General features: G+C 44.9%; 1 protein-coding gene across 4 annotated transcripts in view; it reads left to right on the top strand.

Moving 5' to 3' along the window:
* The first annotated feature begins 13378 nt into the window (after nt 1-13378).
* The window catches only part of LOC146035865 (interleukin-13 receptor subunit alpha-1-like), a 55588-nt gene continuing 50396 nt past the window's right edge, over nt 13379-18570 (top strand). Inside the window, exon 1 of one of the 4 annotated variants that reach the window (XM_083159555.1) lies at nt 13379-13841. In XM_083159555.1, the coding sequence (XP_083015681.1) occupies nt 13769-13841 (73 nt within the window). In that variant the 5' untranslated portion in view covers nt 13379-13768. The remainder of the gene's footprint in view (nt 13842-18570) is intronic. The other 3 variants (XM_083159554.1, XM_083159553.1, XM_083159552.1) reach the window with 3 other exon arrangements.

Raw genomic sequence — 18570 nt, 5'->3', positions numbered from 1 at the left:
TGAGCTTCTACATAAAATCAGCAGCATGTTTAATTTTTAGCCCCAGATTATCAGGTAAACTGTTCCATCAAAGATTTCTGGTACTTTTACCCTAACCTTCAGCCTTAATTAATGATCAGATAACAATATGAATCATAATAGAGTACAGAGAGCACAATGATAACCTTAATGCGTCTGTTAAACCTTCTAGTGTGCCAAGTCAGTCCTTCCTCTGTGCCAGTAATGTAACTTGAAATTTTGCACCTACTGCAGCAAAGAGTTTCTGATGCCCCCCCCCCCCCCGTTCATTTATCTATTTCTAACCTCATGCTCATCTCATTGCCAGGGGTTACATGCTCATTGCCAGGGGTTACTTGCACATTGCAAGGGGGTTACATGCTTATTGCCAGAGGTTTTTTTGATCATTGCTAAGGGTTACTTGCTCATTGCCAGGGGTTACAGGTGTTTCATGCTCATTGCAGGAGTTACATGCTCATTATCAGGGCTTACAGTTGTTTCATGCTCATTGCAGGCATTACATGATCATTGTCATGGGTTTCTTGTCCAGTGTCAGAGGTTAGATACTCTCTGCCAGGGGTTAGATGTTCACAGAGCGCCAGCTCTCCCAGAATCAGGCACTTCTGGGTAGTGCTGTATGCAGTGGGCTTCCCTGGCAGATGCTAAAGGCGGCCATTTTTGGTGGTCTGTTTTTAAGAAGATTCTATGCTGCAAGGCTACATGAAAAGTACAGATAGTGACTGTGTCGCACCACCCCCCACCCCACACGAACACCAGTACCTGGGCTGCGGTGACATTGTTACACCGCTGCTCTATGCACTTCGTGTTCAGCTTCTCCCTTCAGATGATGATATATGGCGTGTACACAATCCAATCAAAACTAAACTTGAAATAAACTTATTCCAAGGGCGTAACTACGATAGGTGCAAGGGGTGCAGCTGCTATGGGTCCCGGAACTGAAGGGCCCCATAGCATCTTTAATGTCTAAGTAATATGTTTTACTTACATATATCACCATCAGATGATAAAAAGGGGCCCTTACAAACTTTTGCTATGGGGCCTACGAATATCTCGGTACACCCCTGGCTAGGTCCAATTGCCACTCTGTGTGAGTGTCCTTCCTATTGTTGCAGGTGTATGGTTGGCAACAGTGATCTGGGCCCAGAAGAGTGTCTCCTAAATGCCCTCCCCTGCTCCACCTGGGGAAATTGCTGCATGTAGGTGGGACAGTCCCATTTTCTGGAAAATCGGGATAGTTGTGACGTACAGTATGATAACAGGTACATAAAACCAAGCATACAGCCAGGCAATGTCTATAGTCAGACAATATAAATAGATTGATAGTAACTTTGGTAGAGCCTCTCAGACTTGCATGCCCTCCAACCATCCAGATTTTGGTGGGGAACTGTCCTGCTGTTCCTCCGAGAGTGTAGAACAGTTGGGGGACATTCTCTAACAGCGGCCCCTAAACAGTGTCTAGGGGTAGTCCAGCAGCTCAGATAGCACAGAGAATGCGCCCAGAGTGACAAAACTGGGTTAGTGACTCACCTTTCTTCAGAGCTGAGCTGTGATGGGTGTCAGATTTAGAAAAAGAAAAAAATATATTTACGACGCGCTAGAAACTATGTATAAAATATAAATTTATTATATAGAAACTCACTGGCCAGTGATAGAACACGGTATAACTCTAATTATAAAATATTATGTGTGTGTACATCTTAGACATAAATACATAAACATCAAATATTATAAAAGACCTTAGTATCACGCCTGGATATTTTGGAACCAGGACCTCAATATCTGTCCCGGGGTAGTGTATTTTATAACTTCATTCAGATAGAGGATTCTTTGGTTACGTCTGGCCAGACAAAAGAAAAAAACAAAAATAGTCTTTCTGAGAATTAAAAAATATGTAAAAATTATAGTGTAGGGACGTCCACCCTGTACCTTTAGCTGGTAAGCCGGTCAATAGAAGTAGTAGTAATCCTGGCTTTTTATAGTAGGGAGCCCGGGCTCATTCCACCAGGAATGGTGTATTTGCTGAGTTGAACAGCTGCACAGTGACAGGTAGTGGGACGTCCAATATTGCGGAGAGATGAAAGAAATATATCTGCTCAATGACGCGTTTCCCCGCCTCCGTTGGGAAACGGCGGCTTCCTCAGATTTTGAGCTGGAGTGTAAGCTACAGGGTTCACCTTAAATAGGGTATTTCCAGCTGTTTGTGCTTATGATTAGTGTTACTTCCGGGTACGGAGCCCGGTATTAGTACACGCCCCCTTTGCTGCCTCCAATGGGTGGCGTGTGTTACAAGCCTCATTTCAACAGTATGCTTAATATTGGAGTTACTTCCGGATGTGCGGCATGATGTTTAGCGTTCCAAGCCTCGTTTTAACGGTGTGCTTGGTAGCAGAGTCACTTCCAAGTGTGCGGTGCAATGTTGGTGTCCGCCCCCCTCTTTCTCTATTGGATAATAGGAGTTTCAAGCCTCATTTTAGAGTGTCTCTGTTTTAGTCCACGGACTTTCCAAGCCTCATTTTGGATCTGCATCTACCGACACATCACATATTATATTAGTAATTTATAGCATACCTCGGAGCAACCTTTGATGAATGAATTTGTTTTTATTGTTATAATAGATTTACACTGAATTTAGACACCTCAAACATTCCTCACCTCATAAACGAGTCGCCCACCCTTTTTCTATACAAGAAGAGTTAGCAGCCAGTATAACACTTGCTTACTTACTTTCTTTATGTGGAATGGGTTTTTGGAAGATGCAGTGTGTATCCTAAATGGCTTGTCTTCAAGTGGGTGGGGATGCATGTGGTAATGAGTCCCAAGGCATACTTTGCCTACTCTACCAGAAGTTGTAGGAGGCTCACGATTTCTCATGGAGTCCCCTACAACCATGTAAGAGCAGGGTATGTCTGCACTCTAGTGAAGCAGGCAGGATCAAGAGATAAAGACGTTCACGTGGGGTTGGGCTAAAAATGACTGGATTTGCATCATATCAGCTCTGCCCACTCTTGAGGACTTGTGCAATGTGGCATTTTGTCAAAGGGGGGGCGGGGCTTGATGATGTCAGAGACCCCCGCAAAAAAAACTTTACTGCAGGTTACCTACTCTAAAGTAAGGTAAGTATGCCGTAAGTGGCTTTGAGCTGTATGCACTACATCCTATAATTCAAAATCCCATTTTGGGATTATTAGTCAGTGAATGCAATGAACTTGGCCAGTAACGCCATCTTTGGGTGGCATTAATTAATAGAACCCTACCTATTCAATCTAGGAATTGGGTTCAAGATAAAGATATAGCCACACCCATCGAGCCTCCGCCATGTTGCACATGTTACATGCTTTGTGAAAGGCACACACCCGCTGCAGCACTCGTGCATCTGAGTTGTTCCCACTACTCATTGAAAAGTATTAGGGGCACAGTGCAGTGTAGAGTGTCTGATTCGGGGGGTGCGACTTTCTGCTGGCACTAGTTTTTCCTAGGCACCACTAAGTTTTTCTTAGCACTCACAATAAACGTCCGGTTTTCACCCCCAGACACCTACTTCCTGTCAATCACCGTGCGAATGCTGTGCATTTAGAAAACGTTGCAGGACTTCATCGCAGGACGGCCTCGCACATGCGTACTGAGAACCGTACACATGGGTAGTGTATCAATCGCCTGCTGTGCGCATTCGCAGCTGTGAGCTCACGTCTGAATCAGGCCCACAGTACTGTACCTTCATCCTCCTAACATGGCACACACTACTGTACTCTTACACAAGTGTGCCAGAATGGGACGTAAATGTGTTCCATCAGTGGTATTTGAAGGTGGCAACAGGACTATGTACCGGCAATGCTGGGTGCCACAGGTCTGAGGTGTCCAGGGTTGTGTCCCCTGGGTCAATCTTCCCTGGAGCCCCTCTGCCTGCCTTTGTGCCTTCCTCTGGAGCTATATGCTGCTACACCTGACTATCTGCAATAGTTTGAGAGACTGCAGTTGCCTGCTGGATCAGCTGTGCCCCCTCATCTCCTACTGTCTGGATGTGGTGCCTTTAACACCGGTACCTATCTTTTCTCTGCTTCTGACTGGAGCACTCACTATTACAAGTTGCTGTCTGTTTTGCTGGGATGCCCACTACGAATCTACCTACCTGCTGGGCTTCACAGAGACCCTTCGCCTGCCTTTCCAAGACCCCTTCCAATGGTGTCTGGATAGTCCATACAATTCTGACGGTTTGCGAATAAACAGAAGCTGGAATATAGCATAAAAATGAAGTCCTGTGATGCGTTTCGCTCCACTGCCAGCTTTATCGAAGAGGGCCAGATGTAGCAAGCTTCAAAAAGTGATAAAATGGAGAGTGATAAACAGACAGCCAATCAGCTCCTAACTGTCATGAGCTTATTGGCTGGTGGTTTATCCCTCTCCACGTTATCACTTTTTGAAGCTTGATACATCTGGCCCAGAGTGTTGTGTTCTTTGGGTTGGTGTCCTTTTATCTGCAGCACGTAAAAATATGTCAGTCTCATTGGTTACCATTAATTAATATTGGTGTTGATGATTGAAGTGCATAATTGCTCACTATACCACAAGGTATCTAGCAAGGAGAGAACTTTCTTACATATATTTATAACAGTCTATAAATATCAGAATGATTAATTCAACAAGTTTACATATAATGTACATCCATTCACATCCCTCTTCTTTAGTTTAAATACTTTGTCGTTTTTAAAACAGTGCCAAAACATCAAAAGAAAAAAAAGAAAAAATAGATGGAGTGAATAATAGGTACTTGTGTATTATCACGGCGCCCACTACTACTCGTTTGCGTAGAGGGCTATTCACGGTAGTGAAATCACATTGCATGCCATATTGTATGGCATGCGATGCAATGCGATTTTCCTATCTAATGTATTCACTGCTCTGTGTCAAAGAATCCATTAAAAAGATAGGATGCGACAAAAAATCGCATCGCATGCCATTATTGTATGGCATGCGATGCAATGAGATACCGGTTCTGATGGAACCTAGAATAATGCCATTTAATGGTAAAATTACATTAATGTCATTTATTTTGCCCCCCCCCCCCCCCCACTATCCACGTCATCCCGAAGCGTGGCGAGCGCGTCCGACCGACCTTTTCATACCCCCAATATCCACATCGGCGTGGAGTTGATTTTATATAGTGTGGCGAACCCCGCGAGGAGAAGCGTAATACAAGTAACATAATACACATCCCCTCGCGGGGCTCGGTGGCTCGCTGCGCTCGCCACACTATATAAAAGTAAACTCCACACCGGCGTGGATAGTGGGGGTATGAAAAGGTCAGTCGGACGCGTACAACTGCACTCACTACGCTTCAGGATCACGTCGATACTGGGGGGGGGGGCATTAATAAATGACATTATATGTGATTTAATGCTATAGTACATTAAATGTCATTATAAGCCTCAAAATCACATCGCATGCCATACCATAACGGCATGCAATGCGATGCGATTTCACTATGTTTGCGTACGTAGTAAATTTGTGCGCCGTGCTAATACACAAATACCGAATAATAATATAATCTAAACATCAAGGTATCAAATGAATAATATAATGAATAGGTAATTGATTAATTCAGCTATCCTAAATAATATTAAAATAATATATCTAAAATCTTCATTCCTCAGCTCTGATCTGAGCTATAATCGAACGGGTGTGGGACAACGCCTAGACAGCAAAAATGCTGACAACCATTAGATCGACATTCATTTAAGTTGACATGGATTAAGGTCGACATGCAAGGTCAACATTCAAAAAGGTCAACATGGGTTTAGGTCGACACCACCATTAGGTCAACATGTGAAAGGTCGACATGGTGTTTTTCACATATTTTTTGTTACAAATGTAAACACAGTCGACATGGACAATAAAACGTAGCACCGCGTCCCTGCCATGCTTCGGGCACACTATTTTGTTCTCCCTAGTGGATGGTAGGGCATGAAATACCGCCTGTCGGCACACGTCAGCTCCAAAGAAAGTGAAAAACCCCATGGTTGTATGTTGACCTTAATGGATGTCAACCTAAATGGATGTTGACCTAATTGTGTTGACCTAATGGTTGTCGATCTTTTTGCTGTCCACCCGTTGTCAAACCTGGGTTGTCTGGTGCTATATTCCAACCTACAGACGTTTTTGGACTATCCAGACACCAGCCGTTCAGTGTTTGAGACACAGAGGAGGAATCAGCCAGTGCAGGAGACATTTCCTTCTTGTGGGTCGTACCAACAACCGACATGAGTCATCCCCCTGCTGACCGGCACACTTTCAGCGTCAGCCCAGTTCTGCATTGCGGCTGCTGTTCTGTAATGAATGTTCATGTCTGGTCCTCTGAATAGGGGCAGCCGCCAAGTAGTCTCCGGTCATCAGCTAAGTATGCCCAGCTGTATTGGAAACAAGAAGAATTAAACATACTGCAGGAAATGTAACAGGATGAGAGAATCAGAACGTGAAAGATTTGGAAAGAAATCTCCAGGGGTTTTTTTTAAAGCGGCAATCATTTACACTGTACACTGAGATGTGTGGAACCGTTCCCCCCCCCCAAAAAAAACATGAAAATCTGGACAGTTGGGAGGTATGCTTTTGTCAGTGCCGTCCTTGACCATGTCGACTTTTTTCATGTGTCGACATGTTGCCTTTCGACCAACAGTGGTAGTCCTATTGACTCTTGACTTACACACTGTTGACCTGTCCACCAGTATTGGGGGTCTCTTTAGGCCAGGCACGTCAGGGAACACTTACCATGCTCCTCCAAGCTAGATCCAGCTTGCACATAATACAAATCGGTACTTGTTTCCTAGCACGGCCACAACGATCATAATCGCGGTCATCGGGGGTAAAATCGGGGCCATCGAGAACAATGTTAAATGCCTCAATTTACCCGCGATGACCACGATTTCCCATAGGAAACAATATGAAATGGCTCAATTTACCCAAATTATCATAGGAACAATGGTAAATGGGCCAACAACACCCCTGAACATTGAAATGTCCCCCCAAAAGTAGTTTACGCCACCACGTGATCAACGTGAACCCGAAGTGTGGCGAGCGCAGCGAGCCCGCGAGGGGTGGCGGTACGCGTCCTCCGCCCTACTATCCACTAGGGCGTGGAGTGAGAATAGAATAGTGTGGCGAGCGCAGCGAGGCGAGGGGACGCGGATACCTGTGAAGCCCGTGAAGGTATCCGCGTCCCCTCGCGGAACTCGCTGCGCTCGCCACACTATTCTATTCTCACTCCACGCCCTAGTGGATAGTGGGGGTATGAAAAGGTCGGAGGACGCGTACCGCCGCCCCTCGCGGACTCGCTGCGCTCGCCACGCTTCGGGTTCACGTTCATCGCGGGGTGGCGTGAACTACTTTTGGGGGGACATTTCACTGGTCAGGGGGGTTTTTTGGGCTTTCTGGCCCATTTACCATTCTTCCCTATGATGATTTGGGCAAATTGACCCATTTAACATTGTTTCCTATGGGAAATCGGGGTCATCGCGGGTAAATTGAGGCATTTAACATTGTTCCCTATGGGGAAATCGCGGGTGGACCATTTAAGCATTTTTAGCCGCACACGACGCGACCGACCCGATTTTTCACTGTTTTCAATGCATTTCAATGGAAAAATCGGGGGCATCGCGTCGGTCGCGTCGCAGGCCACTAAAATTACCCCCGATGGCCAAGATTTGTGGCCGTGCTAGGAAACAAGTACCTACAAATCTAACCACATTGCAGATATGATAGTGCAATTCTAAAAGCAACAGAACTTTGTGTCAAAAGAGTTAGGAAAAACACAAGAAAAAGAAAGCCATTGTGGTTTGCAAAAGAAGTAGCAAGTATTGTGAAAACAAAAAAGTTGGCCTTTAAGAAATTTAAGCAGACGCAGAAGAATGAGGACAAAGAGGTGTATCTTGTTAGACAGAAGGAGGCTAAGAAGGTAATCAGATGTGCAAAAGCACAGGCTGAAGAGAAAATGGCCCAGTCAGTGGGTAAAGGGGGGGGGGGGGGACTTTTTTTAGGTATATAAGTGAAAGGAGAAAAACAAAAAGTGGAATAATTAGACTGAAGACAGAGAGTGGAAGTTTTCTTGAGGGGGACAATGTTATAGCAGATAATATTAATAATTATTTCTGCTCAGTATTCACTGCTGAAAGAGAGGGGAAGGGGCCACAGTTAAGTTGCAAGTATAGTCAGAAAACTGAGGGAGAGACAAGTACATTTACAGAGGAGAAGGTCCTCACAGAACTCTCAAAACTGAAAGTGGATAAATCATTGGGGCCAGATGGGATACATCCAAGGATACTAAAAGAGCTTAAAGGGGAGCTGGTAAAACCAAGAATAGAATTATTCAACCAGTCACTAGCTACTGGAGTAATCCCAGAGGACTGGAAAACAGCGAATGTAGTCCCACTGCACAAAAGTGGAAGCAAGGAAGAGGTAAGCAACTATCGACCAGTGAGCCTTACATCAGTAGTAGGGAAATTGATGGAAACACTCTTAAAACAAAGAGTTGTAGAATATCTCAAAACCAGCAATTTACAGGATCCAAAACAGCATGGGTTTACTGGGGGAAGATAATGTCAAACAAATCTTATTGACTTTTTTGACTGGGTGACTAAAGTAATAGATCAAGGTGGGGCTGTAGATGTAGCTTATCTAGACTTTAGTAAAGCTTTTGACACTGTCCCACATCGCAGACTGTTAAATAAACTTGAAAGCTTGGGATTGGATTCTAAGATAGTTGAATGGATAAGAGCGTGGTTGCAGGACAGAAAACAGAGAGTTGTAGTAAACGGAGTACAGTCAAAGGAGGGAAAGGTTACAAGTGGAGTACCCCAGGGATCTGTACTTGGACCGGTGCTTTTTAATATCTTTATTAGTGATATTGCAAATGGAATTGAGGGTAAAATGTGCCTTTTTGCAGATGACACAAAGGTATGCAACAGGGTAGACACACCAGGAGGGGTAAAACAAATGATTGAGGATCTAGGCAGATTAGAGAAATGGTCAAGAGAATGGCAACTACAGTTTAATGCCAAAAAATGCAAAATCATGCACTTGGGTCTCAGAAATCCAAAGACTCAATATAGTATAAATGGCACTATAATGGAAACTACAGAGGAAGAGAGGGATCTAGGTGTCACTATTTCAGGGGACTTAAAAGCAGGTAGGCAATGTAACAAAGCAATGAAGAAGGCAAGTCAGATGCTTGGTTGCATAGGGAGAGGTATCAGCAGTAGAAAGAAAGAAGTAATAATGCCACTGTATAGGTCATTGGTACGACCTCACCTAGAGTATTGTGTTCAGTTCTGGAGGCCCAGGGGCAAACGCAGGATTTTCAAAAGGGGGTTTCCAGAGAGGCGGAGCAAAGCACGGAGATGGACACTTAGGTGACCCAGTATATGCCGGGTCAGTTAAAGTATTAAAGATAGACCAAATGTATATAAATAATAATAATAATAATAATAATATACATACATACATACACACACACATAGAGGGCATCATACACACACACACACACACACATAGAGGGCATCAACAGCAGTGTAGACCCCTGGGCATAGCAATGTATTGGGGCACCTACCGATCCACCAGCGGTATCGGTGGGGGAAGCTTTGTTGTCCCGCGGGTGGTACGGGGTATTATATCAACCGCTCAGCATGTAGGGCCTGGATCAGTAATTTTCACTAATTACCCCTTTACTGCACAGATGGTGGGAGATTGGGTGGGAGAAGGGGGCATTGGGCTGAATGAAGGGGCCCTGATACATAACTTCCAGGGTGGTAGAGGATGTTTAATACGCAGAGGAGGGGTGTATAGTGGAGTGGGCTTATTATTCATAATTTTCTGGTGGGAGGACAGCTTGCTTGACTGCAGATATCTCCAGTTCCCAAAACCAGATTTCTTAGCTTTTGGAATTAAAAACAAGAGAATCCCACCTACCAAATGGTATTGGGGACTAGGGGATCAGAGTTCAGAAGGCAGAGCAATCTGCCCACGAGTATATAATACTACATACCAGGTGTGTGGAGCTGGAGCAGTAACCAGCTGCTGGAAGGCTGATATCTCTGGTTCTGGGCACAGTAGAGACCAGCTTCCCTTAAAGGGGGAGAGTCCCAGATTTTGGGGTATAACCTCAGAAAAACTCTAAGTCAGACAGAACCTGAAATATCTGACTGGGAAGAGCAATTATCAGGCTTGGATGGGGACCACTGCTTTGAAGTCAGATATCTCCGGTTCCCATGGGCCAATTTTAAAAATTCTTGTACCCATGGAAAGAGGGGACCCTAAGCTTTCAGCCTAGGTCCCTTAGACTCCTGGGGGGGTTTCTGGGTACTCAGAAACCCCCCCTGCGTGCGCTACTGAGGCCATATCTCCAGAAGGATATAAATACATTAGAGACTGTACAAAGAAGAGCAACTAAAATGGTGCATGGCCTACATCACAAAACGTACCAGGAAAGACTAAAATATCTTAATATGTATACTTTAGAGCAGAGAAGGGAAAGGGGGGCCATGATAGAAACTTTCAAATATAACAAGGGCTTTAACAAGGTACAGGTGGGAGACATTCTTCACAGGAAGAGGAGCAACAGAACACGAGGACATGCACTGAAACTAGAGGGAGGAAGAATTACTTCACAGAAAGAGTAGTAGATAAGTGGAATAGCCTCCCATCAGAGGTGGTAGAGGCAAATACAGTAGTACAATTTAAACATGCTTGGGATAAGCATATTGATATCCTTACATAAAAATAAGGATCAAATATGGTTTGAGGTAACATGTTTAAAAAAAGGGGCAGACTAGATGGGCCAAGTGGTTCTTATCTGCCGTCAAATTCTATGTTTCTATGTTTCTATATGTTTGCTGTGTAACTGGATCATGCAGCGTACCAAACATATCTGCAATGTGGTTAGACTTGTATTATGTGCAAGCTGGATCAAGTCTAACCACATTGCAGATATGTTTGGTACGCTGCATGATCCAGTTACACAGCAATGTTTGCCTGGGGACACTAGCGTGGGTGAGTATAGAAAGAGGAAATATGTAACGTTATATGTAGACTGTGTAGAAGGGATTTAGGTGGAATAGAAGTAATGCTGGTTCTTTAGTATGATCAGCTGCCTTAAGATATGAGTTCCCAGGGAAAGCTTAAAGGTTTGGAGACCAGTGCGAAATCCTGTGCATATTGGTCATAGCGTCAACACTATGAAGGTTGACAGGGCTTAGGTCGACACATGAAATAGGTCGACATGGCTAAGGTCAGAAGGTCAAAATAAGCATTTGGTTGACAATGGGAAGGTCGACAATCAAAAGTTTGACATGAGTTTTTCACGTTTTTATTTTATTCCGAATTTCAATGTAAGTCGACATGGGTGACGTATCAGTGCAGAGCGTCCCTTTGCATGGCTTGCTGCACTCTGCACACTATTACATTCTCCCATGGTAGGGCATGAAATACCGCCTGTCGGCACATATCATCTGAAAAAAAAAAAAAATGAAAACCTCATGTCAACATTTTGACTGTCGACCTTCCCATTGTCCACCTCATGCTTGGGTCGACCTTCCGAGCCTGTCAACCCAAGCCATATGGAAGCCATTGTTTCGGGAGTGCAGTGCGCAGATCCTGTAACTATGACTAGGAGTAGGTAATGCTTGTGCATGAGATACACAGATCTGGTGCAGCTGGGATATACTGGGAGGAATGCACCAAGCACAGCACGCATCCCACCACTCATCACACCTGTGTTTAATAATGCCATATCATGAAGAAACTCCCAAAGAACGGCATTACGGTAAGAGATGTCCTTTGCAATGTTAAGCCCTGTACACACACATCGATTTGCTTTTGATTCGATGTTAGATTCGATTTTCTATTAGTTCTGGCATTAGATCTTTCCATTCGATTTGGCATTAGATCTGTACATTTGCATTAGATATAAAATTCGATATACATTTATGGTACATTGTACACATTCGATTTACTAGATCAAATTCAATATTTCCTTGGCTGCACAGTAGATTTTTCTGTTTGATTTTGTGAAAACGGGAGCGCGCATCGAGGCTTTGATTCGGATTCATTTAGGATTCGATTCTATAAGCAAAATCTAATCGAAAATCAGGAAAAATCGATGCATGTGTACAGGGCTATAGGCTTTCCAGCACATGCCATATGGGGAGGCTAAAGGTGCCCATACATGGTGTGATGGCACCGTGTGATGCGATGCACACTCCCGCGGGCATCGCAACGCACAGTGCAAAAAGTATGTACTGCACATACTTTTTGTACTGCCTGCAGATCGCATCGCATGCAAAACGCATGCAATGCGATCCAGCCCATAACGGGTGTGATAATTGCAACATGTATGGGCACCTTACGGCATCCATCTGATTGAATTGCTCTTAGTGGGCAGTGCAATAGAAGCCTATGAGATTCTAATGGGCAACGCAACCTAAAGATACCCACAGAAGCCCTGGCGTCTAATGCATTCTGGAGCAGCAGCTTACTAATTTTCTAGGTGGGAAGGGGATGGCATAGGGGCTTGGCATCTGCCAGATGGGGAGGCGGCAGCGTTCATGACCCACAAAAGCAGTGGAGGTGGAGGTGTGAGTTCAACTACCTCTGTAGGACCACATCATTACCTCCCGGTCCCCTCCATGTTTACCCGTAAAGCCTCCTCTTTTTCTCTAGGCAACTGGCAGTATGCGGGAGATCTATCGCTTATGTAAGTGCGGGGAACTTTCCGGAAAAATTGCGAGTCCCCACAACTTTCTGTAGAGCGGGCAAGGGTAGGAGGGTCATAGGCGTACACACATTGAGTGTTAGGGGTGCCCACCCTTATAAACACCTCCCTGTCGCTAGCAATACCAGCAATACCTTTTACCAAAGACATATCACTAAATACCCATTAACGGCGGGGGGGGGGGGGGGGGGCAAAACCTAGCTACGCCACTGTTTACAGATCACTACAGTATTTATAGGCGGCACATGGCATTACAGCGCTGCACTCCTGGCACATGAGAGATGAAATGTCACTGTCAGTGCAGAGGTGAAGCTAGGTTCGGAGCTGTGCACAGTGTGGGAGGGGAAGGGGATGGCCGGGAGGCGGCAGTAGCAGGACGGCAGTCAGGGTCACTCACTGCCGCTGGGTGTTAGGACTCAGGAGTAGTCATGGGCAAGACGATTCATTGGAATGAGTTGAGCCGCATGGCTCAGCGCAGTAAAGTGTGTTGAGTCAGTGACTCGGCTCTCGAGTCACTACTCATATGGAATTGCAGGCACAGGGAGACAGTGCAGGGCTCACAGCACACTCAGGGACTTGCAGAGTCTCTGTCCCTCAGTGTGTGCTGTGTGCCGGCAGACAGGAAGTTAGTCAGTGGCTGGGCTCATGAGTAGTGTGGAATTGCAGGCACAGGGAGACAGTGCACGGCTCCCAGCATAGACTTAACTTGGACTCAGCTGTTACTGCACTCTCCTTTCTCCTGCAGAGCCTGACGATTCAGAGAGGAGGGGCTGAGCTTACTATGCTATAATGCTGCTGCTGCTGCTGTCTCGGCTCTTGCCACAGTGACTAACTCGAATCATGTATTCAGCTTAATGGTTCGAGTCACTGAGTCGAGGCAGCGATTCACTAGCCATCTCTACTCAGGAGCTGGGTGATCAGCGACAGCGTCCTCCTCCCACCTCCCTGGCGTCACACAGCTGCTGGGACAGCACAGCAGGAGCACAGCGCGGCGGGGACATGGGGGGTGCGGCTGACCGGACACTCACCCTGGCTGTCTGCCTGGCACTACATGTTCTCCTCGGGTGTACAGGTAACTATAGTGATATATAGATACTGTATGACCCCCTGTCTCCTGGGTGTGAGGTGTACAGAGTCCCACGTGTAACTACTGCTACTCTGCCATGTACTGTACCTACCCACAGCACAGCAGCCAGTGCTACACATACTGTATACTGTACTGTATGCTACACTAGGGTGACCAACTCCTCACTTTAATCCGGGACACATTAATTACACAGGTTCTGTGGCAGTTTAAAACCAGGTGAAATGGAGTCTTGAGGTGTGGCAGTTTAAAACCAGGTGAAAGCCAGCCACAGAACCTGTGTAATTAATATGCGTCCCGAATTAAAGGGATGAGTTGTTCACCCTATGCTACACATACATACATACATACATACATACATACATACATACATACATGCTAACGCCTGCCAGTACCTGTGGCTATATTTGTATCTGTGTTAATGACTGCATTGCTGTCTGTATTAGTGGTTGCATTGGTGCTATCAGTGGCTACAGTATATCTGTATTATTAGTGGCTGCATTTCTATCAGTGGCTGTCACTGTGTCAGTAGCCGTATCTATATCCATGACTGCATTGCTACCTCTTTCTGTATCTGTATTAGTGGCTGCATTGCTATCAGTGGTGGTATCTGTATTAGTGGCTGCATTACTAGCAGTGGCCATATCTCTTTTAGTGGCCAATGTGTTAGTGGCTGTATCTGTATCCGTGGCTTTATTTCTATCAGTGACAGTATCAGTAACTGTATTTGTATCAGTGTATCCAGAGCCGGCCTTAGGCATAGGCAAACTAGGCAATTGCCTAGGGCATTTGGAATGCCTAGGGGCATCAGCAGCTTCTGCTGATTAAAATGATATTCAGCATGCCTATATTCTGTGTGTGAGTGCGGCTGTTATCTGCATATGAAATAGTATATTCATGGAAATCACTTTAACATAGCATTCCGTATGCAGGTACAGCCACAGTCGCACACAGAATATAGGCACGCCGCATATCATTTTAATCATCGGAAGCTCCTTATGTGTCCTGGTCATAACAATGCAAATAAGACGAATTTTCAGCAAAAAATGCACCAAACGTTAGCAGAACTGGCCAGGGGCTGCATGGCCTATTGAGGCAAGATGCATGAGGAAACATCTGTATCCAAGCAGAGGCAGAGGTCACAGTGTTAGCGGCTGTGCGAGTGCTGTCTGCGGGTGGGTTGGTTGTGCAATAGTGTTCGGCATATGTGTAAGGGGCATTATGTGTGTCATGTGTATAAGGGCATTAATAATGTGCAACATATGTGTAATGGGCATTATGTGTGTCATGTGTATAAGAGCATTAATAATGTGCAACATACAGTATGTATGTATGTATGTATGTGTAAGGGGCATTATGTGTGTCATTATGTGTATGAAGGGCATTAATAAAGGTTGGCATAATGTGTAAGGGGCATTATGGTTATAAGGAAACATAGAAACATAGAAACATAGAATTTGACGGCAGATAAGAACCATTTGGCCCATCTAGTCTGCCCCTTTTTTACCCTTCAGGTAAACTCAACCCTTTTTAATCCTTATTTCTTTGTAAGGATATTCATATGCCTATCCCAAGCATGTTTAAATTGTTCTACTGTCTTAGCCTCTACCACCTCTGATGGGAGGCTATTCCACTTATCCACTACCCTTTCTGTGAAGTAATTCTTTCTAACATTTCCCCTTAACCTACCTCCCTCCAGTTTCAGTGCATGTCCTCGTGTTTTATTACTTGTTTTCCTTTGAAGAAAATTTCCCACCTGTACTATGTTAAAACCCTTGATATATTTGAAGATTTCTATCATGTCCCCCCTTTCCCTTCTCTGCTCCAAACTATACATGTTAAGATCTTTTAGTCTATCCAGGTAAGTTTTGTGATGTAGGCCATGAACCATTTTAGTTGCCCTTCTTTGTACACTCTCCAATGTATTTATATCCTTCTGAAGATATGGCCTCCAGAACTGGACACAGTATTCCAGATGAGGTCGTACCAATGACCTATAAAGTGGCATTATTACGTCTTTTTTTCTGCTACTGATTCCTCTCCCTATGCAACCAAGCATCTGACTAGCCTTCCTCATTGCTTTGTTACATTGCCTCCCTGCCTTTAAGTCACTTGAAATAGTGACTCCTAGATCTCTTTCCTCCTCAGTAGTTTCCATTATAGTACCCTTGATACTATATTGAGCCTTTGGGTTTTTGAGTCCCAAGTGCATAATTTTGCATTTTTTAGCATTAAACTGTAGTTGCCATTCTCTTGACCAATTCTCAAGTTTACTTAGATCATCAGTCATTTGATTTACCCCTCCTGGTGTGTCTACTCTGTTGCATATCTTTGTATCATCTGCAAAAAGGCATACTTTCCCTTCAATACCATTTGCAATGTCACTGACAAAGATATTAAAGAGCACTGGTCCAAGTACAGATCCCTGGGGTACTCCACTGGTAACATGTCCCTCCATAGAATGCACTCCATTTACGGGACATTAATAATGTGTGTCATTTGTAAGGGGCATTACTGTGTGGTATTATCAGGGGTGCCGAGAGAAAGGGGTAGGGGGTACAAATTACCCAGGCCAAAGTCTGATGGAAGGGCCCAGTGGGGGCCCACGGGCCCCCTCCCCTTAAGTGACAGCAGCAGCTGCAGCTCTTCTTCTCTGCCCAGCACACACTGCTTTGTGCTGGGTTGCAGTGTGGCCATGGAGGTGCTTAAAATACAATATTTTCTCAGGATTTTTTTCTAAGGGTATAATGTGAATAATGTGAGGAGTAATGTACATAAGGTAAAGTGGTACTACTGTGTGATGTAACGTGAATAAGGGACACCATCGCATGATATAATGTGAATAAATGGCACTACTGTGTGGCATAATTTGAATTGAGGGTACTATTGGGTGGCCATGCCCCTTCCCAGCAAGAACCCACCCCTGTTTGGGCTGCGCACCGAATGTGTGCACTGTTTCTATTTAAAATATTGCGTGTAGGAGCACCAAAATGATGACTGCTATAATGAGGGTTGATGGTGCTGGGAAAGGGGAGCAGGGTCAGAGGCGGAACTAGTGGCAGTGCTAGGGGGCACCAGCCAAAATCTTGCCTAGGGCGTCATTTAGGCTAAGGCCGGCTCTGAGTGTATCTGTGTTAGTTGCTCCATTTATATCCGTAGTGACAAGTGAGTTGAGTTTAATGATGGGTGTGCGCTGGGTCTGCTGCCTTGTACTGGACAGATCAAAAATGTGGTCGCCCTAAAAACCAATTGAGTGACAAATTGCAAGAAAAGAATTTGATCTGGCTTCCACTGGCGCTGACAATCAAAGAATAATACGTTCCTATATCATGGAATACGGTCCTCTTCTCCAGACGTAGGAATGCAAATGTGTGGGAATAAATACCATACGTTCCTCAGAGGGAACAAGGGGTCCTCTTCTCCATGTAGAAAAAGCCTGTGCAGATATGGGGGTTCCCCACTTGATGTAGTTAAGCTTCCGAATATTTGGTACTTGTGTATTATCACGGCGCCCCCATATTAAGTCGCACGACTTTTAATCGCATCGCATGCCATACACCGGATGCACACCGATGCAATGCGATTTAAAATTGTATAAGCTCCCTATACGATTTTAAATTGTATAAGCACCCTAATGGGAGCTTACAATGTTAAATGCACCCCCACGCCACCCGCAGTATGAACGCCAACCCGAAGCGTGGTGAGCGGCGGCGGTACGCGTCCTCCGACCTTTTCATACCCCCACTATCCACGTCGGCAGGGAGTTGATTTTATATAGTGTGGCGAGCGCAGCGTATTACTTTACATGTATTCTGCGTCCCCTCGCAGGGCTCGCTGCGCTCGCCACGCTTCGGGCTCGGTGGCTTGCTGCGCTTGCCACACTATATAAAATCAACTCCACACCGACGTGGATAGTGGGGGTATGAAAAGGTCGGAGGACACGTGCCGCCGCCCCTCGCAGGCTCGCTGCGCTTGCCACGCTTCAGGTTCACGTTCATAGTGGGGGTGCATTTAACATTGTAAACCCCCATTAGGGTGCTTATACAATTTAAAATTGCATCGCATTGTATGCCATATACAATGCTATACAATTTTAACATTGTATCGGGGGGAAATCTCGTCGCATCGCATACCATCCAATGCCTTATGGTCTGCGATGCGATGGGCACCGTGATAGTACACAAGTACCGAATATTTTCTCCTCATGAATCTCCAGTTTCATGTTATGTATTTTTAATAAATGATTTTACACTATATATTCCCTAACATCTTTGTTTTGGGTCACATTCGATATCCTTATACCTTATGAGGGGAAAATATTCGGAAGCTTAATTACATCAAGTGGGGAACCCCCATATCTGCACAGGCTTTTTCTACACGGAGAAGAGGACCCCTTGTTCCCTCTGAGGAACATATGGCATTTATTCTCACACATTTGCATTCCTATGTCTGGAGAAGAGGACCGTGGGCCTTATTTTGGTTCACTCTTTCTGACAAAATCCTTCTTAGATGGACAAAACCATGTGCACTGCAGGTGGGGCAGATGTAACATGTGCAGAGAGAATTAGATTTGGGTGGGGTTTTACTTCAAAGTGAGATCTATATTGAAGTGTAAAAATAAAGCAGCCAGTATTTTCCCTGCACAGAAACAAAATTACTCACCCAAATCTAATTCTCTCTGCACATGTTACATCTGCCCCCCTGCAGTGCACATGGT

Source organism: Crinia signifera, chromosome 9 (genome assembly GCF_055691185.1).
Source record: "Crinia signifera chromosome 9, ASM5569118v1, whole genome shotgun sequence".
Taxonomy (NCBI): domain Eukaryota; kingdom Metazoa; phylum Chordata; class Amphibia; order Anura; family Myobatrachidae; genus Crinia; species Crinia signifera.
The sequence above is the reverse complement of the archived record's forward strand: the minus strand, read 5'-3'. Positions and strand labels throughout refer to the sequence as shown.